Consider the following 22,592-nt stretch of genomic DNA (forward strand, 5'->3'; position numbering starts at 1 on the left):
GTTGATCAATATATTGTAAGCATTATTTCTTATGAACATCTGTTTGACTGTGGCATTTAAAAAGACAACACTGACAGTTCATTTACTCCTAAAATTATAGCTGGAGAACAAATAAAAGTATTAATATTTATCTCTTGCACTGTTAGTATTAAACTGGTGAAATAAAGGCAGATAAACGATCATATTCACAAAGGCCTACAGGCTCAAGACATATGTTGGGTTCAATTGAATATACTGGGCAGACTACCATTAAGAATCTAACATTTTTTCAAATGAATCAAGCATAAAGAGTAATTTTAAAAAAAAGAATTTCAGTAGACAAATATTTTATTGTTGACCAACAAACAGACTTGAATATTCAAAAATTATTTCAATTTTTTAAATCAAAATAAAAAATATTAAAGCTAGAAATGTAATTATTAGTCTGTTTAAGATTGACCAGAGATTTTTTTTCTTTTTAAAACAAAAACTAATCATTTTCTTGCCACAAATTCCAGCAGGGCAGAGGTGATTTTGTCTAGATTTCTAGAGTAGCGGGGATTTCTCTGCATCCGGCCCAATTGCTCCATGTGAAGGGGAGGTGCAGTGGAGCGAGGTTCATAAAACTCAGAAGCAGGCTGGTAGTCACCAGGGCGCAGAGGTTCTTCAAACCTTTCAGGATAGCATGGTGGCTCATCTAAAGAAGGCAAAATGATTAACCATTAGGTAACAGAATTATTACGTTGACAAGGTCCAACAATACCATTGCATATTAAGTCATGGTAATGGTCTTTGTCAAGTCAGTGGGTATTTGCAGTATTGAAACGTATCAGACAGGAATGTTGCTTGGAAGTATTTAAAGAAAAGCTGAAGACCTGTAGTTCAGGAGAGTAATTTTACTGATCACCAACACTACTGATAGTGATTTATTTTTCTTGTCTTAACAGAAAAGCAAGAAAATGGCTCCAAAACACCTGACTCAGGGTAAAGAGGCATAACTTAGTAGGCTGTTGGATCCATTTAATTTGAGTCAGGTGTTCTGGAGCAAGATCAAGATTTGGTGATCTCTGGTCTAAAAAATGTTGAGCTCAGTGCTTCAAGGCTTAGTCCAAATGGGATTCTAAGTATTGGTACCAGTTAGATGGGACACAAAAGCCATTTCCGCAACGCACGTCTAAAACTTGACATGCAACTTGACTGCAAGTCCAAATAAAGAAGAAAATTAGGGATATAACACTACTTTCAGAGGAGGCATCATGTTTAAAATAATTTGTCAGATTTACAACAGTTTACAAGCATCATTTCTGTTTTGTCTTGTATACTGATCCAAATCCATAAATCTGAAAACAGATGCCCTGTCACTGACAGTAAAAGTAAATAACTTTAATTTTTTTTAAGGGATGTAACTGGTTAGTAAAAGTGGAGTAGAACCAGTCTGACTCCATGCTTGACGTATAGTCACAAACTAGTCTCTACATCCATCTACACAGCACCTTCATTACCTCCGTCAGGGCACATGTGATATAGAAGTCAACTAGTGGGACAACATATACTGCAGTTTCTCATTTGGAGCAGTTATATCAAACTTAATGGAGGAGAACTACGGCTAATGTGAAAAAATAAACCTGGAGTTAATATTCAAGAGGCAAGTGGGGGACACCTCACCACAATTCATATAACTTGTATAAATGGCTTTAATTTACCTCACATCAACAGCAAAAACTAAAATTACAAAGGCAAGTGCGGTGACAGCTCAATGAAAAGTGCTGAAAGTTGACAGTGGCACTCTACGATTAAAAAAAAGAACCTTGTCCTTTTTAAAGAGATTTATGTGGAAAATGGGGAAGAATAAATCCGACCAGGGTCGTAAAGCATAAAGAGAACGCCACAGTAGGTGCAGTACATCTGATGGGGTCATGAACTGTTGGCGTACTTAGAAACGTTAGATGCTTAATTAAATACAACTACTGGGATCTTCCTGCAGAGTAAAGATCCATTTACACAAGCTGCCAGCTGGATGAAGATTTTACCAAAGAGAAATTAACAAAAGTGTTGGCTTGTCAACATGCTGGTGTAGAAGAACTGAAAGCTCTTCTGGCTGGAAGATGGAGACTTTAGCTACAACTATTACAAAAAAAAGCACACACATACATGTTTAAATACTTTGTATGGCCTTAGATCTGTAGGTAATATCACTTTTGAGGCAAACAAATACACACTTGTTCTCAAAGTGTCCCAATTCTTTGCGAGTCAACTAAGTGGATTTACCCAGAAGTGTCAGGTGTGCAAAAAAAAAAATCATGCAAACATACTCTACCTTTGTAACGGTGTCTGTTTGAATGGCTGGGTGTAAGTTGGGGATATTCTTTGTATTTTTCCTGGGACATTTGCTCATTCTGTTTCCGCCCTCGTGTGTTGCCAGTACCAAAATCAAGGGCCTCTGGTCGTCTATGGTCACAATCTTCTTTTAGGTTTCTCTCGTACCGGTGCTTTTGAGGCAGTTGTGGATCCAGCTTTAAGTTGCCATAGCTTTTGGACATTCCCATTCGACTTTGATTATCAAGCTAAAACCACATAAACACATGTTTGGTTTATCTGGCCAGTATTTGTAAAGATCTGGTGGAAAGAATGGCATTACTGAAAGAAGGACACATACTGCAGCTTTCTCCAATTTTTTGGTCTTGAATTCTTTCAAAAGGCTGGAAAGTTTGCTCTTCAAGAACTCTGCTTCTTCTGCATTCTCAATTTCAACATTTTTCTGGAAGAATATGATGGGAGGGGGGGAAAAAATGAAAGACCTACTTCAGGAAATGGTTTTAGAACACAACACACACAAACATCTCAGACAGACTGAGATAAATGTTTCTTTGTGACTTTACCAGCATGTCAAAGACACCGTGAGATTCTGGACCACCTCTACGGAAATCTTCAGCCTGATGTTGACTCTGGTAGGGGGAAGAGAAAAACTGGTCTGACATCACTATAACACAACACTTGCATAAATGTAAGCACTATTTTAGGAGTATGTTTTACTCCTAAATTAGTTCTGGAGTGTGACGTACTGCCTGCCAGATTTTACAATTAACTACCTGCAATTCACCGTAGAGGTCGGAGTACTGTGTTACATTGACCTCGGGTCTCAGTGGTGCACCAACTCGTCTAGGAGCCCCACCAGTCTCAGGATATGACTGTTTATATCCTTCTCTGAGGCTGTGAAAAGAACACAAGGTTAACATTCAGCCACAAAAACATAATGGATAAATACAACCAAATAAAAAGCCAAATAATATATAGCAGTAGCCACTTTTAGTCGTTACACTCACATCTCCTTAGTCATTTCCAGTTCTTCTGGAGTAGCATCAGAGAAGCGGCTTTTTCTTCTACTGTGCCCATCATTATTTGAATTCCCTTGCAGGAAACGCTGGAATGGCTCTGGCATATTAGAAAAAGTACTAGAATCTTCAGTGCATCTCTGAGAGGTAGAGGATCCAGCTCTGCTAGGCCCTGGGCTATCAAATGTCGCTTTTTCATATGGCTTGCTTCTTAGATGATGGTAATCTTTGACTAAACCAAATACATCATGGAATGATTGGTCACTCTCCAGAGGAGTGGATATGTTCCTCCTCTTTGGCTCTGGTTCACTTGATCCCGGCCTGTGTGCTCTGTTCGCACCATCGTGTCTATCAGATTCTCTCTCCAGGGACCACCGCTGTTTATCACCATCAGGATACGACATCTGAGAAGGCTGATATTCTTGAGAACAATGTTGCCCACGCCGAACTTCCTCAGCGTAGAATTCTGCCAAAGCATCCCTTTCCGGGAAGGGTCTTTTATAAAAAGGACCCTCTTCTGGGTAATACTCCTGATCCTGAGGCTGGGGTTCAGGCATCTGCTCTCTGTAATTGCATCTGGGTACATTATGTGGGTCAAGTCCCAGATTTCTTTGTGAATCTTTAACATAGTCACCTTTAAATGAACTATGATAATCAGGGTTCATATAGTCCTTTTTGTACTTCAGGCCTTCCCTGTAATCCATTCTTTGCAGTTCCTCTTCAACTGCATCACGGCTGAACGGATCTTGGTTCTTACTCATGTTTGAGAAGCCTGTAGCTGCCTTCCTTTGGTGGTAGTTCTTGAGCTCTGGCAAGAGCGGTGGTACATCTTGAAGGGGTCTCTGAGGGAAATTCTGCTCTCTCTCTAGACTGTGCTTTAGGGGAACTAAAGAATAAGAGAAAAACATTTGGATGTCATTTTATTTCTAGTGTTAAAATGAGACTAATATCACAAATACTGATGTGCAACTGGCAAACTTGTGTAGATAGTGGTCTAAAAGATAAACTGTTTCTCTTTTGAATATCTGGATGCATTTAGTCACTATTTAACATTGTTCTTCTCTTTCTGTGTCTTAATACTAAACTAGATTTTATTCTCTTTTGTTAACTTGTGTGGGTTTGTTTAGCAGTACTGTTGCCTTAGAAAACAGCCATTTTGATTTTTTGGCATATGGGGAATTGACAAACAAAACTCCCAAAGTCAAAAGGGAAGGGATAAATTATGAATCAGTATATCAGTGATGATATCAAGCCTTATTTGCAGTACTTGCGATTCTAAAAAGTGCTACAGTAACTGACTAGCCGATTACAATGTTTACTGAAGTACAATTTATTTAAGGGTGTGCTGTAACATAATGCAAAACTTTACCTACATGCTTCATGTACAGTATATTGTGAAATTTATCTGTATGGCGATTAGGGCACCAGTCCACCTGACATAATTATACGTACCTCTTGAGATATTCAACATGCCCTCGGGTCCCCTTCTCACCATTGCCTGAACACAAAAAAAAATAAATAAATAAAAATCTAAAACTGCTATCCAAAGGATGATGATGGTTATTTTAAAAAGCATTATCTGATAATATTGTTCATTTAAAATTATCCTACTTTTGGAGTTCCTCGTCCATCCTGTCGCTCTATTATCTCTGCTTTGGCTCTAATAATCTTCCCTCCTTGGTTTCTAACAGTCACACCATCCCAGGTCACCAAGTCTCTCCTGTTTTCTTCCTAAACAGACAAAACGGTTAACTACTTAATATTTAATGAAAAACCCTGTTTTATTTAATTTTTAAAAAAAAAAAAAAAAAAAAAAAAAATGTTTTGCTTACTATGTATTTCAGCCTATGTTTGCGTCCAATCACGTGGCAGACCATATTTGCCAAGCCTGAAGTCTGATTGCATAACTTGCATATGTACTTGGGGCCCGCTTGTGGGTCAGGATTGGGTATTTCTTCCAAATAGCTTAATCCTAATAAAACAGCAAGAAAAGATATGTTTGGGGGAAAAAAAAGAGTAATAATAAAAAATTATGATTGACAATGAGCACAAAAATAAAATCAATATATTCACCAATGATGGGCTCATCAAGCTTCAGGTAGTCCACATATTGGTAAATGTCCATAAATATGGGGACAGTGTGTCGTCTGACAGCCAGCCCTGAAAAGTCAAATAATGGTTGTTAGGTAAGGGAAATACAGCAAAGAGCATTTTAGTCCTCATCAAATGCATAGTTCAGGAATATGAATACAAGTGAAATGCTTCTTTTTATTAGTTAATCTGTGAGATATTTAAATTATTTTTCATCAATCATCTTCAATAAGGGACGTGAGCGTACAACTTTTTCCCCCCATGTGGCCTCCAGCAATTGAAATTGGACAATGAATGCATTCAGAAGTAACTTTATTTTAAAATAAACAAGGGTTTTGATAAATCCTTTAACTTGGAGTGTAAAATGTTTTCAGGTTGTAAAGAAAAAACAAGCAAGATTGTGAGGCATTGTGGTCTTCATTCAACATAATTTAATCACAACATGTAGACTGATAACCAAAAAATATGCTTAAGCATACAAACTAAGCATGTTTGCATGAACAGTACACATGCAAATATCATTTGTTCATATTAAAAAATCCCATATTATGCAAAACTCAGTTAAAAAAAAAAAAAAGGTTCTTTGTGAACCCACAGCTTGTGTATGAGACCCAAAATTGAGAAAAATCAAATCTTTCTCACTTTCTCGCACTACTTTTCAGCAAATGTGTGCCCAAACATACCAAGAGACGTTTGTGATCCAAAGAAGGGAACCAGTTATAACCAGTATAACTCCCACGTTAGTGGACATTGCCACCAAGCTGCCCCCTGGCTAGCAAAGCAGCCACCAGCGAAAACAGCATCCTCTCCCTGTGAGAGGCGTGGAGTGGATGTGGACAAGCACTGCTCATTTAAAGGTTCAGAAAGCCCCCTGGCTTTCTAGCTGTAACTATATCTGGCGGAACCAGCTACATATGGTTGAGGCTCTGGCCGTAAGGTCGTTGGGGCATGTTGTAGCGGTAATCCCAGACCTCTTTGGTGGGCACCTGCAGAAAGAGATGCCATCAAGCTGAAGGAGGAGTCCTATCGAGCATTTTTGGCCTGGGGGACTCTGGAGGCAGCTAATAGGTATTAACAGGATAAGCGGGATGCGGCTTCGGCTGTTGCCAAGCCAAAACCTCGGCCTGCTAAAGGATGCCCTTTCTCACCAATTCTGTTCATAACTTTTATGGACAGAATTTCTAGACGCAGACAAGGTGTTGATAGGATCCGGTTTGGAGACCTCAGGATTGGGTCTCTGCTTTTTTGCGGATGACGTCGTCCTGCTGGCTTCCTCTGGTTGTGATCTCCTGTTCTCACTTGAGCCATGGAAAACGACTTCCACAGGGCTTCGAGGTAATTCTGGTCCAACGCCCAGCGACTCAGGAGGGCGAAGAAGTGCTCAGTCAACACTGTGTATAGTGGAGATGCGGAGCTGCTGACCTCAACTGGGAACGTTATGGGTTGGTGCAAGGAATACTTGGAAGACCTCCTCAATCCTACCAACACATCTTCTGAAGAGGAAGCAGAGCTTTGGGACTCTGGGGTGGACTCTCCTATCTTTGGGGTTGAGGTCGCTGAGGTGGTCAAAAAGCTCCTTGGTAACAAGGCCCCAGGGATGGATGAGATCAGCCCAGAGTTTCTTTAGGCTCTGGATGCTGTAGGGCTGTCCTGGCTCCTCTGCAGCATCACATGGACATCGGGGACAGTGCCTTTGAACAGGGAGACCATAGTGGTGGTCCCGCTTTTCAAGGAGGACGACTGGAGGGTGTAACCAACTACACAGGGATCAGACTCCTCAGCCTGCTTGGTAAGGTCTATTCAGGGGTCCTGGAGAGGAGGGTTCGTCAGATAGTTGAATCTCTGATTCACTTGAGCAATTCGCAGCCGAGTGTGAAGCAGATGGGATGAGAATCAGCACCTCCAAATCTGAGCCCATGGTCCTCAGCCGGAATAGGGTTTATTGTCTTCTACGGGTTGGAAGTGAGGTCCTGCCTCAAATGGAGGAGTTTAAATATCTCGGGGTCTTGTTCATGAGTGAGGGATGGATGGAACGTGAGATCGACAGGTGGATTAGTGCAGCATCTGTAATAATGTGGACTCTGCACTGGTCTCTTGTGGTGAAGAAAGAGCTGAGCTAGAAGGCAAAGCTCTCGATTTACCAGTCGATGTATGTTCCTGTCCTCACCTAAGGTCATGAGCTGTGGGTCGTAGCGAAAAGAACGAGATCTCACATACAGGCGGCTGAAATGAGTTTCCTCCGCAAGGTGGCTGGGCTCTCCCTTAAGAGATAGGAAGAGAAGCTCGATCATCCAGGACACAGAATAGAGCCACTGCTTCTCCACATCAAGAGGAGCCAGTTGAGTTGGCTCAGGCATCTGGTCAGGTCTCCTAGACACCTTTCTGGTGAGCTGTTCCAGGCACGTCCCCGCTGTAGGAGACCTCAGGGAAGACCCAGGACACGCTAAAGGGATTATATGTCTCCGCTGGCCTGGGAACGCCTAGAGAAAGCTGGGAGATGTGGCTGGGGAGAGGGAAGTCTGGGCTTCCCAGCTTAGGCTCCTGCCCCGTGGCCCAACCCAGTGGCAGAAAATAAATAAATGGTGGATGGATGGATGGATGAATGGATTGATGGACGGACAGAAGGATTAGACACAGAAAGTGCCTGTTCCCAGTAAGGCCCACGAGAAGAAACTTTTGGAATGACTGAAATTAAGGAGAAAAGATGAACACTTTGAAAACAAAGTTGTTGGACCTCTGACACATGAAATGGTTTAAAATGTATAATATAGGACCTTTAGACAAACAAAGCTCCATGAGGAAACTGGAATATGTTCATCATTGCACAGGCCAGAAAACATGCACAGGCTGGCCTTTGCTGTAGCAGTTTCTTCGAAACTTCACAAAGTTTCTTTTTCTGTTCCGAGATCAATTTAGAGTTATATAAATGTCAATCTTATTTGATGCAGAGGTATGCAGAATATTTTACTCTGCAACATATAGTTACCTATAACATCCGCGGAATCCACTTGAGTCGAAGAGGCCAAAACACACCACTGAAGAAGCTTCGATCACTTCCACCGCCCATTATTCCCCATTTTCCACCGAAACAATGATAAAGCATTCAAACATGAAAGTCTATCCCAAAATCCTGTTTACAGTCACGTTTCTGAAACATATCTTCCAATTTACATTCAATCCAAGTTGCTCATCTCATCTTCCATGGGAGGTTTTCTTCCCCCCTCCCATTGACAGTTTCTTTCTGTCTGCTGTATGTCGAACAGCAGATGACGAGAAACTAGATGTTGATTGCAAAAAAAGATGCTGCCTGGTGACCAAAAACAGCTTACTAGTTGTTGTGACTAAAATGCGCAAGAGGCTTCATCGACGTGCAAAGGTCATCAACCGCTGAAGTAGTTTGTTTTCAGCTGTGGAGAAGTCTTCCCAGTTCGCAATAAAAACAAGTCTGTCTTGAATTATGACTGTTTTTCCACAATGATGGCTGCGATATCCTGATGGCCTGTGTTTTCTTGACTGTCTTCCACCATATCCACAGATCCCAAAACGAACTTAAAAATCACAGCAAATGTTGAAAGCTAGATAGACAGTCCACTGAGTTCAGCAGGTAACAATCACATATAGCTTCCTTTGTAAAAACCCTTTTTTTTCCATTCCAGGAGTACTTGCCAAATGGGACCAACTTCCTGTCCAGGAACGTTGGTGGTTGAGGACAATATTCTATATGTCGAGGAGTGGAAACAATGTAAGTTTGGTACATATTCAATGGTGTTTCTATCAGATAGAAATCTTTCCTGTTTAAAGGCAACTTTATGGAACATTTTCTACTTCTGTGTTCCTAAGACACTTACCTTCAACTTCCACAACCACTAGCCCCTTTCACAGGTAAGTTCCAATATACGGCAGCAGCAATGAGCCCTTTTTTAAGCTACTTGTGCTCATTTCACAAATGTATAAAAAAAAAATTTAAAAATGGCAGGTTCATCCTGTGCCAATGTGTCCTTTCACAAATCATTATGGCTTTGCAGAATCAGACAAGATAACTCGGCAGCGTTGGTGAGCAGAATGATGTTCCATTGTTCTTTATGTGGAACGATATTTGCATGAGGGCCAAAAAATATTTAAAAATCCTTGCAGCACTGCAGTAGGTATGATTCAGTCGGGTTGTTTATTCTCAATTCCAGCGGCATGCTAGTCATATAGATCGCACATTATCACAGTGTGACCCTTTCACGCCATGAGAACGCAATGTTCCAGCTCTTTTACTACCTACCGTGCCAGCTCAGAGATGGGTCAACTCCAACCTGCTCTTTCTGCTTTTGCCCTTTAACAAATCGCAACAAATAAAGGCTAATCAGTCCCAATTTGAAGAAGCACGAGAAAGGGGCTCAATATAAAGCAACCTGTGATGTGAAGCAATCCTCTCACATTGCCAGTGGTGATGGTATGTTGTCTTCATGAAAACTGGTCCATCCTGAAAGTTTACAGGCTTTTCTTTAGTAGCAAAGTTTTGCACTGCCCTCCATGTGAGTTCATACCACAAAAGGAACACTTCACAAATGGAGCATTTTCTATGGCTGACCTTACCAATCATAGCCATAATCAGTTCTGGCACAAGAAAAAAATGAGACAGTCTACCAGAAATGAAGCCTGACTCAGTCACGCTCCCAGTTGCCTGAGATTTGTTCAAAGATGTTTTGCGCACAGGTAGCCCTAAATTATCCTGGGGAAAAAGGGAAACTCCAGATAATCTGGACATCTTTTTTTCTGTACAGCTGACTCCGAAGTAGCTGAACACATTTTCTGTTTCCTTGATGCTGAGTTCTTAACAAGTTCATTAATTTTCTCGCAAATATATAAAGTAAATCTATACTTAGCCAGAAAGGGGCAAAAAGAACCTAAAGAAAAGATGAAAAAGTCTACTTACCCTGAGCAACAAGGACATCCTCTTTCTGCCGGGAACGAAAGGAGAGCAATAGAATATTAAGTCATTTACTTCTGAATAAGCATGAAATTTGTTCACCTTTGCTACAAATGGAGAAAATATTAGATTAAGGAAACAATCATGTTTCTTTTCAGACACAATCGTTAACCAAAACCGCAGTTCACAAGAGATGCAGTAAAAGATCTTGAGCTCATCTGCTTTCCTACCACTCAGTTACACTCACTGGACTCAAACTGGCGACTGCAAGCTTCACAGAGGCATCTTTGTTCTTATTAATGCACACTCTTGCATTCATGCACTGTAGAACAGCATCTACAGGAAGGAGGCATCCAACAGATCAGGTGGATGAGGCCACTGTCGCAGTCATCTAACGGATACCAAAGGTGTCCACACAGAGCTTCACACATGCCATGTAATATTTACGACATGCAACCCTGGTAGGCTCTCACATTTTAGACATGTGAAAAGGATAACTTTTGTGTTTCCATTCATTTTCATACAAAGAGCATGAAATAAAATTATAAAAGAAAGCATCTTCATTATCTTGCCGTTGTTTAGCTTTGCTTGTTCATACGGGTCAACAAGACGCAGCACAGCACCAACTCAGCTTTCAGACAACATGCTGAGATCATGTAATCAAAAGATGAGCAACAGTGCCTGTGTTTAGAGCAGTGTTTTGTTACATTACCATGATTGCCTTAAGAACACGTCATTTTGGCTCTGCGAATATCACTGCTGCTTTCTCATGAGCCACATGAATTTGCTCCCTCGATTGTGCTTCCATATGTTACAAACAGAAGGACATGGTACAACAAAGATGCAGCAGCATCAAGTTGAAAAGGCTGCTTGAAAAGGACAGGTGGACTAACGTAAAGGGAGTTTGTCTTTCAGTCCGTTTCCAAAAGAAATATGGAAAGTAGTTGACAGTATCCAGTGTAGCCAAAGGCAGAAAAAAAGAAGACGCCACTTCTGGCACCACATAGATTTTCCATGTTTTGTAATTCCTTAACTGTTTGAGCCAAAGCCACTTATACATTTTAAGATGGCGTGGTTGAGGAGATAAAGGACATTTTGTGTTCTCTTGTACTTCAAGCGTCACATTGGTGACAAGTATTTATCCTTGACAAACAAGACTTGCATGAGTAACCAACTTCTGAAAAATCCACTTTACCAGGCTTGAAAGTGAGTGCTTGTAAGACAAGCACAATGTTATATAAGGAATAGCTGGTTGCTACCGACGTGGTGACGACAGTGAAGCACATCCACTGATGGATGCCGCTCAAGTAATATTTCTCTGATGAAGGAAGAGCAAAGTTCATCACTGAAGGATGTTCCTGTTGGAAAATACGCTTGTTCTTATCTTCTCCTTCAGACTGGCTCTGCAGACCGTCTGATCCACAAAGCAGCTCCAATCTTCCGATTGATGGAAGTTTGGCTAATTTATGGAATTACCTGCCAAATATTTTGAGAAAGTGCCTCAAAATGTCCAAACTGTAATGTGCCACATGGTTCAGAGCAGCAAACTGTCTGTTCACATGGCAAGAGTATGAAGGGTTACAGACAGAGAAGCGGGAAGTACATCAGAAATTAAATGTCTTTTATAATACAAAAAGATCTCCTTGATGATGAAAACAACTGGGCATGAGGAATGTTTGGTTTCCATTTACATACATTTACATTTTGAGCCTGTGAGGGGAAAAAACCCCCCCACTAAAAATGAGAGATGTGGGTTGAAGAAAAGCTGTTATCCCGTTTTAACTACTTATTCAATGCAACTTTCAGAGTGCATAGCTTTCAACAAACTAATCATGCTGAGTACCTTTATATGTCCTGGTGAGGTCAGGTGTATCTTGTACAAGGTCTCGCCCCTGATGGATTTTTCACAGACCTTGTTTGAAAAAGGAAAACATGAATCAACTGGCAAATTATTTATCCTGTTAAAACACAACAAGGAACCTTTTTTTCTGATTTGTTTCGAAGAAATTGTTCACAACTTTATTTTATCATGAGCTAAACGTTTTATTTATCTCTTAGATTTTCGCCCAGAAATGAATAAGTCAAGCTTGAAAAGAAGAAAAATAATACATAGAATGTCATTATAAGATATTCGCTGTGTTTTTGACCACCTAGCGTCTGGCCTAGAATATGCAAAGCTAAATTAAACATATCTAGTCCATTTTCATAGATTATCAAAAGCCATATTAATGCAATTCTACCAAATAAGTATCAAAAACTACATTTTAGGTTGAAGAAGGGTTTGTTTACGGCCTGCTCCATCAAGCATGGCCTGGGCGTATGTGGCGTGACTTGCTAACTCCTAAAACCACGCTGCATTCATTTATTTGCACTTAAGCCACAGATCACATTCTGTAGACACAATTAAACACCAGATTACCGTGCAGTCAATGAACTGAGCTTCCTCGTCGTACGGTGTTTCGATATTGTCCATTTTGGGCACCTTTTACTGGTTGCACCAGCCTTTCAATCGCACCACAACGCTATTAGCTTAGCAATCGTTTAAGTAGCGAGAACAAAACTTCTCACTGGAAGGCAAAGCCTTAGTGAATAGCAAGGAGCTAGCAACTGCTTAATGTTTTCTAAATGACCCTAAATACTGAGCATTCACAGCTATTAGTAACAAAATAAACTGCATCCGTTTACACAACCAATTAAAAAAAAACTTACTTCCGGTATGCTGGTGCGTTACATTTGTACACAAGGGTGTACCGGCGCCGTCACAGCTAACAAACACGACACTAAAAATGCAGTAATGGCAATAAAAACGAGCGCACCCACAGTGATTACGGATAACGGTCGCTCTTCAACGCCCCCTGGTGATACCGCCGTATATGCAATGTCCTTACTGACTCAAAACAACTGAAGACAGCAATCATTTAGAGTTTTGATGTTTATTTGGTTCTAAGATGCGCAGCACTGCTTCATATTTACAAAAACAAAACTATTTTTCTACAGTCCGGCTTTGGAAGCTGGGCACTTTTCAAGCCACGTGAGGCATCTCCACAGCATTAAAGACTTAAAAATGGTGAAGCAATGGTAAACAAGACAACACACTCTCACTCAATGTTTCAGTATTTTGCGCTGTCACATTCCTAAGTAAACTGCTTCGCATCCTTATTGACAGACACAAATTATAAATACCTATGAACAAAAGTGGGTATAAGCAAAATTTTGACAACCACATGTATGTGTACACTGACGAAGGGATTTTCTGTAAAAGATTATCGTGTTTGTTTTGTTTTGTTGAAGTTCTTACTTAGATTTTCCATCATCTCAAAGTATACCTTTCATTACACTATATAAAATCAGAGCCGGCATCATCCCTCGCTGCAGCAATCCTTAATCAAGAATTAAACAAAGAAATATTACAAAAACATTGCAAAATACTGCAAATCATTGTGAATGATTACTCTAAAGGGATGAATACTCTGGTGCATTATCTGAAGTCACTATAAATACAAAAATATCACACCAGCTATACCACTTCAAAGCAGTAAAAGTTAGATGGCAGGAGCTCCAAGCAAGAAAGTTCTGGCTGTGATGAATATAAATCCTGGACTTACAGTGTTTTACTCTTACATCAAAAGATGAGCTTACACACAGATATAGCTGAAGACACTTCTCTATATGAAAGACACAAATAAATTAATTTGCTGGAGACAAAATGAGAACCAGGAATCACTGGAAGCAGACACTAGTCTAGCATCACAGCTGATGCATGTTTCAGTAGCAGGAGAATGTGTGGTGAGGAAAGACTTCAGTCAGTTGGAGGAGTTGTAGAATCCGTCTTGGAGACCGTTCAGGCGTGATCGCAGTTCCTTTCGGACCTGCGTGACCCTTGCTAGTTTACGTTTGTATTCCTGAAAAAAAATACACAACAGAAAAGATTAGTCAAACATCCTGCAGCTTGAACTGAGATTGAAGTATTTAAAGTGAGTTTGTGAGATCTCGCCAGGAGTGAGTGCATTTGCATCAAATATATAAATTAAAAATACAAAAATAAGTATCTTAAGATTTTCTGACAGCAGATGTGACTTTTTTCCAAATGTGTTATCTTGGAATATAAAAGTCAAAATATTATTTGTTTAAAAAAAAATACTTTTTAAGTATCAAACTTGTAATCTTCTTGTTAAAATCAACTTTTTCTCTCGTTTTTACGGACCATGGGTTACTTTAACTTATGCGATAGGGCAAAAGCAATTCAGGAAAAAAAAAAATGGGGGAAATTTTTTTTTTCCAAACACTTAAAAAGGTAATTAAAAAAACAGGATTGAAGGTCAGTAGTAGAGCTTTTAAACTCCATTAAATTACTTTCAAATATGTAACTCTTGTTTAGCTCTATGTGCCGCTTTAAAGATGCGCTGATTATAATGTGGATAACTCTTGACTGCAGGTCAGCAGGCTAAGATCAGGTCATGGGTGTCTTTTTTTGTTGCCGTTTTTTAAAAAAAAATCACACTTTTGAATGATTAAATACCCATATTAGCTTGCTTAAATTCAGTCCTGCTTCTACCTATATTGTTTTGATGTAATGGCAATATATTACACACACGTTGTTCCAATCAATAAAAAAAAAATAATAAAAAAATTAAAAAAAAACAGGTCTTTGCTGGTGTTTTAGTGTAACAATGTTATAAATGCTGTTAGACCATTTTAAACTGTTCATTTGTACAATTTTCAAACAGTAAAACAAAAAGCACTCACAAAATGTTAATTTTTTTATTTTTTTATTACAGATGCAACACATACTAAACAAATACTTTGTCCTTTTGAATTCCTGTGGATAAAGGCAACAAAGCTTTTGTAACCACATGTTAGAAGAACCTGTTAATATAAAAAAGGTAAAACAATTACCATCATGGCCAATACTTACCTTATAACCAGCGCACACATTATGAAATGAATCACAGAAATAAATAAATAAAGCATTCAACAGTGTGAGAGAAAATGTAACATGGAATCTAAGTTTATATATGAATAAGTCTCAGCAGCTCATAATACTTGGACTGAAAACTGTTTGCATGCATCATGCAGAGAGGCATGAACTATTTCTTCTGAACACAGACAGGAAGCTTGAGCTTTCAGTCACACAACATGAAGCCCAGGACTGAATGACGGTAACACAAAGACAAGGTAGACAAAACATAAACACATAATATGGTTAGAATTGAGAAAAAAACAAAGTTATTCACGCACTTCAAGTTTCTGCTCATTCTGGGCCAAGCCATCCTTCTGGCTTTGCAAGAAGACAGTTAGTGTCCGTGTGAGCTGCCTCCTGTCGTCAATCTCTGCCGCCAAGCGGCCACTGTAGTCTGCCAGCAGCATGCAGGCCTCCTCCACGAGCCGGGAGAGCCGCTCCCCCGATTCTTTATCTGAAGCAAAGAAAGCAGAAAGAGCAAGCACAGAGCTCAGCAGTCAGTCAGTTCTCCTGTAATCTACGACTGATTTAAGTTTTAGACTATTTTGTTGTAATTTACAGTTAATCGCCCTGTTAGAGAACAGTATGTTACAAAATGACATTCCACAATCCGGCACAAAGTGGCACCAAACGGTAGTAGATCCGACCAAACTGTTTTCATTTTTAAGACACTTTTTGTTTTTGATACAATCACCATCAAGTTAGCTTTTACAGAAGTTTTCTTAAAGGTGGTTTAGAGGCTGTGCTGCTCGGGGGATTTGTCTGGGTGCTTTGGACTCTTCCAACATTTGCTATAATGAATTTCCATGGCAACAGAAAAGTTGTTTACCAGTGGGATCAACTGGTAAAGCTCTCCTAAACCAAGATAATCATCAAAGTAGCACAGCTCTGTCACCGCTGGGCTACAAACACAGCACCCAAACGCATTTGTTGCACTTTACTATCCAAAATAAAAAAAATTCTGTGGCTGTGCTGCAGAACAGATTTTCAGGAGATCTTTTATTCCAACGGCCATTAAACTATATAATAAAATCTCCTGAATCTTACTCATACATGTACATGCATTATCTGGGGAGAGTGGCATCTCTGTTTATGTTGGGTTTTTTTTTTTTTTTAATTTTGATTTTATCCTATATCTGTCCAATTATCTGTCCTATATCTGGTTCTTCTCACCGCCAACTTCAAACCCACTTGGTCATCAGCTGGTCATCACACAGACCATTAAAACCTGGTCTAATGAAGCTGAAGATGCTCTGGGAGGGTGCTTTGAGGCCACAGACTGGAATGTCCTCTGTGAACCACATGGAGATGACATCAATACATTGACAGAGTGTGACAGATAACATTAAATTCTGTGTGGACAGCATTTTCACAACAAGAACACTGAGATCCTTCTCCAGTAACAAGCCCTGGATCACCAGTAACCTTAAAAAGCTGCTAAACATAAAAATGAAAGTCTTAAAGGAAAGAGACAAAGAGTTATTTAAGACATTATAAAAACAACCTAAAACTTGAAGCACTCTGAGATCACAGACGTCTGCCAAGCTGTTGTGTGTTTTTTTTTTCTTCTTTTTGCAACTGATTAATATTTATTATCATTCCTATCTCCTCATCGTAAAGAATAATTTTTTTTTTTTTTTACAAATTCCTGGATCCAGGTGGTGATCCATCATCTTATCTCCCTCCATGAAAGAATATACTGAGACCTCCTGTGTCTAGCCTCTAGCCTGTCTGTCTCCAGCAGCCAGGAGAACAAAACAACTGGAGAAACTGAATTAGAACAAGGCTGCAGGTTCGGATGTTGTCAGCCCCAGGGTTGTGAAGACCTACTCAAAGCAACTACACAGGATTTTTCAGAACATTTTCAACACCAGCCTACGCCAAAAATAGAGTGTCTTTTCTGTGTAAAACATCCTGCCTTGTTCCAATACCTAAAAAATCCCAACCGTTTTACCCAAAACATCTCACATCATGAAAGTCCTGGAGAGACTGTTATTGGTTCACCTTAATAAGCAAATGAACTCATTTCAACGTGAACATAATGGACTTGGGGTTGAAGTCCATTATCAAACTTTTTTTGTATAGCACTTTTCGTGCTTAAAAACAATACAAAGTGATTCACATAATAAAACAATTTACATCAAAATAGATAAAACACACACGCATACATACATACATAGTCCCCTTACACCCACCCACAACCACCCTCACCCATGCCCTATTAGCTCCTATAACAGATAAAAGAAGACGAATGGTTATGATCATCTACCCGCTTTAGAGAGCCCAGTCTCCTCTGAAGCAATCAGGCAGCACTTTGAAGATTATATTCTTTGATTTCTCAAGTACTTTTAACACAATTTAGTCTGCTCTATGGTATGAGAAGCTATATAGACTGTAGGTAGATACCTCCAAAATCCCCTGGATTTATGGTTACCTAACAAAGAGATCAGTTTATGAGACTGAATGGTTGTGTGTCTGAGATAGTCAGCACTGGAGCTCCACAAGGGACTGTACTCTCAACATTGCTCTTCCCACTGCACATCTCAGACTTGCAGTAAAATCCTAATTCCTTTCATCTGCAGAAATACTCTGATGACTCTGAATTTATAGGATGTATGAGTGATGGACAATAAGATGAGTGCAGAGAACTGCTCAGTCAGTTTGTGAGACGGTGGGGAAATGATCAGTTCATCTTTAACACAAACACAAGAGATTCAGGAGGAACAGGATTAAAAAAAACACTGTTGAGATCCTGGGAGAAGAAGTTGAGGACTCAAAGTACCTTAAGAGTTCAGCTGGACAGCAGACTGGACTGAAAATGCAACATGGAGAACATCTACAAGAAGGCACAGAGCAGACTCTACTTCTTGAAGGTGGAGTATGTAAGATTTTCAATATTTTCTAAATAAATTAACAAATAAAATAACTACAATCATAATTAAATAGTTTTTTGAACATGTAGGTTCCAGTCTGCCCATTTTTGATGCATTATTAAATTACAAGTTTAATTAATGACAAATAAAAAAAAGCACTTTTTTTTACTGGTAGGCAAACATTTAAGAAGGGTCTTTGTCATTAATTAAATGTGTAATTTAATAACACATCAAATATGAACTGGAACCTACATGTTTAAAAAAAACTATCTAATTATGATTGTAGTTATTTTTTAGTTAATTTATTTTGAAAATATTGAAAATCTTACATACTCCACCTTTAAGGAAGCTGAGATCCTTCACTGTCTGACCAGAGATGTTGCATGTCTGTCTGTTGTGTGTAAAAGTTTAGAGAAGGCCAAATTAAGTTCACCTGTGAAGCTTCTGTGTGTTTAGATACATTCTGACATCAAAAGCTAATAATAAGTCATTTTTATTCAATAGTGTGTGTTCTCATGTCTGTATATAGAGCAAAACTGTTTTATACCATGTGATTTGTCAGAATTATTGTAGTGTAGAAAGTGTCCACTAGGGAGCAGAAGACAGTTTGTACACAACAGTTTCAAGTCAAGTTTTTTTTAAACAAAGTGATGCAACTGTACCCAGAAACTGTATTTATCAAATATGATCCAATAGGTATTTAAATTTAGATAACTAAATTTAAATACACCCCCCCCCCCCCCTTTCTGATAAAAAAAAAAGTTTGTGACATTCATCTGCAAGTGCTCCTTCGTAAAAATAAGTTTGAAGGTTATGAATAGAGATCTAAGAGTTGCTAAATACTGGCGACAGTGGAGACCATTCTTCCCAAGTCTTGAGCCAGTGTGTGCATTAAGCAGGGGGTTGAAGTAAGTTTGATTTCCACTGAATAAGACCTAAAGTTCACCAGACTAAATCATTTAACAAACTTTTAACTCTTTATTTCTTATCCTCTGCAGAAGAGAGAAACACAAAATAAAAACTTTATGAGAACTTAAAAATAATATCACAAAATATGTGGAAGTTAAACTGGTCATAAGGGGGTTAACAAGCATAATGCACAAGATGTATCGGCTTGAAAGCTGAGATAACGGATGTTTTCTTAGTTGAGACAATTGAGATTTATATCTTAAGATAAGTACAAGCTGTTCAGCCTCGACTACTGGGATGGGATTATGGGGTATGTTTAGATGCCAGTCTTGACCAATGTTTTTTTTTATTCATGTAACATTTTAATTATACTAAAGGCTGTGCTGTTTTGCTTGGCAGCATTAAAGCACATTAGAATTTTTTTAAACCCAGATCCAACTTTCTCATCAGCCTGGACCACAATGATCAGCCCAATTGTATCAGCCCAACATTGTTTTCCTTTTAAACCAGTCCATTATCAATAAACAGTTTCAGTTTCATCAAAAGGCAGCAGTCATTGGATCATGTAGTGCTGGCTTTTGCCACTGACAGATTGATTGTGTTTCTAACACCAATTCACATGTCCTTAGTAGGCCCTGTATGAGAAATTAGGGCTTTGTGTCTCCCTGCTTACCTGTGATCTTGTGAAGGAGTGACGTGTCTTGCACTTCTGCAGGAAGGGCGGAGATGCGCTGACGCAGCACAGAGTCACCAGAAGCTGCATTCTCCAGCTCCTGCAGAGCTCGAATTAAGTCTGCTGTCTGTTGTTGATGGAGGAGGAAGAGTCAGGACACAAGGTGAAGAAAGAACAAGGAGGTATGCACAAAAGAAAAAACAGATAGTGTTTTTTTGTTGTTGTTTTTTGTTTATTAAGAAGCGAATCAACTGCCTTGTCAATAGTATGAGCATAAGATGGCCTGTGAGTGTTTCACAGTACAGATCCAACAACATTCTTTATATATGACTTTGCTGTTTCCCCAGATACATCACCTGAGGGGGCTCAGCTGGTGAGCTCTGGGAGGCAAAGCCCTCATCATCAGGGTGGATCTCTTCATATGCCCTCTTCTTGGCTTTCTTCTCTCCATCTAAATAAAAATAAAAAAATAAAAAGCCAGAAAAACATCACAGGTAGAAGTCTAGTTTTCTAAACTGAGAGAAAACTGACCATGATTACTCTGCGGCTTTTTAGATTTACAATATCCTGCAAAACAGTGCCATGAATTTTATAGATATTTACAACTTACCATGAATCCTTTTAACATAAAAAAGTATAAACATGTCATCAATTAGCCATTTAAAAAAGAGACATGCCTGGATGTTAAGTGTTACAAGTCTGTATGGGTTAATTCTGGATGAACGTACACAGAACTTGTGAGAGCTGGTCCAGCAGGTTGTTCTCATAGACGGCTCTTTCTTGCCAGATGGATAAAACCCGACCGAGCTGTTTCTTACAGCCTTCCTCGCCCTCTCTGCTCAGGGTTACACAAACAACACATACTCACATATAAACCCCTTTAGCAGTCAGAATAAAAAAAATTCAGAGTAAATATGTTTTTTCCTAACTTAACAACAAATAGGTCGATCTGATCGAGCATTCTCTGTTTCTCAAGTCTGGACAAGTTTGCAAATCAAAATAAACAATGCTTGATGAGACTGCTAATTAGAAATAAAGTCAAGAATGAATTAATCAAACAAAATGCTTTTGTGAAGTAAAACCTGACCTGTAAACATGTTTGAAGGCATCAACAATGACAGGTGCAAAGTCCTGGGTGAACTCTGGTCCTTTTCTCTTGCTGTTCTGAATTACGTCATTGGCCAAGTAAAGGAAGGTCAGCTTGCGTGATACCTGAGCTGCATAAATCAAATTTACAAAAATACACATAAAACAGGGCATATAATTATAATTAAGACTACACGTTTGGCAATGAACTATCACGTTTAAACTCAAGATATCAGAAGTTAATTATGATCTATTAATAACAACCATTTATGATCCAATTCTTTATAGAAAAACAATTACAGGTAAGAAAAGATTGATATATGCGCTTCCCCTCAAACAAATCCACTACCTATGAATATTATTCTTTTCTATGTAGTAATAAACACATCACCTTACAGAAGTTATTGTTTACAATGGTTACATTTGAGTTATTTGTTAATCAATTTAATACCAGTGTTATATTGTAAAATATTCTCTAATTTCTCTCAGTAAAAAAAAAAAAGAGAAAAATAACTTTAAAAAGAGATAATGAGGGTGCAAGTGAATTTCCAGTCATGTACTAATGAAAGCTGAAGTTAACATAAATCTCTAGAGTATGGGTGCCGCAGGCTGCCAAATACAGTCCCACTGGTATCCATACCAGCTTCTCCTTTCAGTCCTCTTGACAAGTGTCCCAAAATACAGCATCCACTTGAGATATCATTAGGTTGTTGACTAGCACACCGAGGAAAAGTCTGCCATTATTAGCTACAAATGCATAAACACCTACACTAACACCTAGCTACGTGAATTTCTGATTTTTATTTTTTTATTAAACCATTTATTTTCTTTTTAATTTGTTTTTCCCAGTTTTCAGTCAATTCACCATAAATCTTATGCAAACAGTGGCACGTCCATTCCCATGACTGTATTGCCACTTGAATCACAGCAATGCGTCATATTTTTTTTTCTAAGGTCTCCATTATTGGCAAATAAATATACATTTAAAGGATGTCTAAAAACGTAGCATTAACTTTAAAAAGTATCTTCAAGTTTATGCAGCCAGCAGAAAAACTAACCATATGGCTAGCATAGCTGCTCGAAAGTTAGGTCGTGTTAGCAGCCATCGCGCTAGCAATGATCATTTAAACAAAGGTAAACTATAGCAAACTTAAGAGTTTTACCACCCAGTTTTAGCTTTAGCAAACAAGCTTCTGTGGCGCCGCAGGCTGCATGCTATCAGTGTGTGTCTGGCTCATGCACATTAGTGGTGTTTACTTGAAGAATCACGCTAGCTCAGATCTATCTTACCTTTTTTCAGTTCGTTGAACCACACAGTGACAATAGTCTTCGAGTGTTTTCTATGGTGGATGAGCCACAACGACAATGTCTGCACACTTTGCTGAGAGTTGCTAAGCTCGGATAGTTTCTTCTCTAAAGCCACCTCAGAGAAAGCTGACATCTCGATCGGATCAGGGGGAGTCGAGATACTGCAAGAGGCAGTTTCAGGGGTTTTCCGAGATGTGTTATCTAAAGAAAATTAGCATTTGAATTTCTGCCATCCAAATCAAATATTATATGCTACTTTTGCAGTGTAAAAGTCTAGCTAACTAGCCCAGCAGCCGCCCTACTGATGGTGCTTTGAGGTGACTACCTCCTCGCTGCCGTTTCCAAACACAACAGAGGTGCTTCCGCCTGAGTGGTACGTTCAAGTTTCATGGAAATTTGAGATCTGTTATTTGAAACGTGTAGCCACCGCAGTAGTCGCCAAAATGTGGTTGAGGTTTCTGAA

General features: G+C 39.2%; 2 protein-coding genes across 2 annotated transcripts; both read right to left on the minus strand.

Moving 5' to 3' along the window:
- Positions 1-205: 205 nt before the first annotated feature.
- On the minus strand, positions 206-12,963 carry LOC306769724 (uncharacterized protein). Its single transcript, XM_079258419.1, has 13 exons — positions 12,740-12,963; positions 12,164-12,232; positions 10,327-10,351; positions 5,385-5,471; positions 5,144-5,283; positions 4,923-5,042; positions 4,764-4,809; positions 3,303-4,197; positions 3,069-3,189; positions 2,859-2,924; positions 2,636-2,737; positions 2,297-2,543; positions 206-676 (listed from the first exon to the last, which is right to left on the minus strand). Exons 1-13 carry the CDS (start codon positions 12,791-12,793, stop codon positions 474-476), a joined length of 2,175 nt encoding a protein of 724 aa, XP_079114545.1. The 5' UTR covers positions 12,794-12,963; the 3' UTR covers positions 206-473.
- A 282-nt stretch (positions 12,964-13,245) lies between these two features.
- Positions 13,246-22,460, minus strand: LOC306769794 (regulation of nuclear pre-mRNA domain-containing protein 1A-like). The gene is made up of 7 exons (XM_079258512.1): positions 22,112-22,460; positions 20,823-20,952; positions 20,464-20,570; positions 20,092-20,186; positions 19,736-19,862; positions 15,559-15,734; positions 13,246-14,222 (listed from the first exon to the last, which is right to left on the minus strand). The coding sequence occupies exons 1-7, from the start codon at positions 22,260-22,262 to the stop codon at positions 14,124-14,126; spliced, it is 885 nt and encodes a 294-aa protein (XP_079114638.1). The 5' UTR covers positions 22,263-22,460; the 3' UTR covers positions 13,246-14,123.
- Positions 22,461-22,592: the final 132 nt, after the last annotated feature.

This window comes from Telmatherina bonti (genome assembly GCF_933228915.1).
Source record: "Telmatherina bonti genome assembly, chromosome: 19".
Lineage (NCBI taxonomy): Eukaryota > Metazoa > Chordata > Actinopteri > Atheriniformes > Telmatherinidae > Telmatherina > Telmatherina bonti.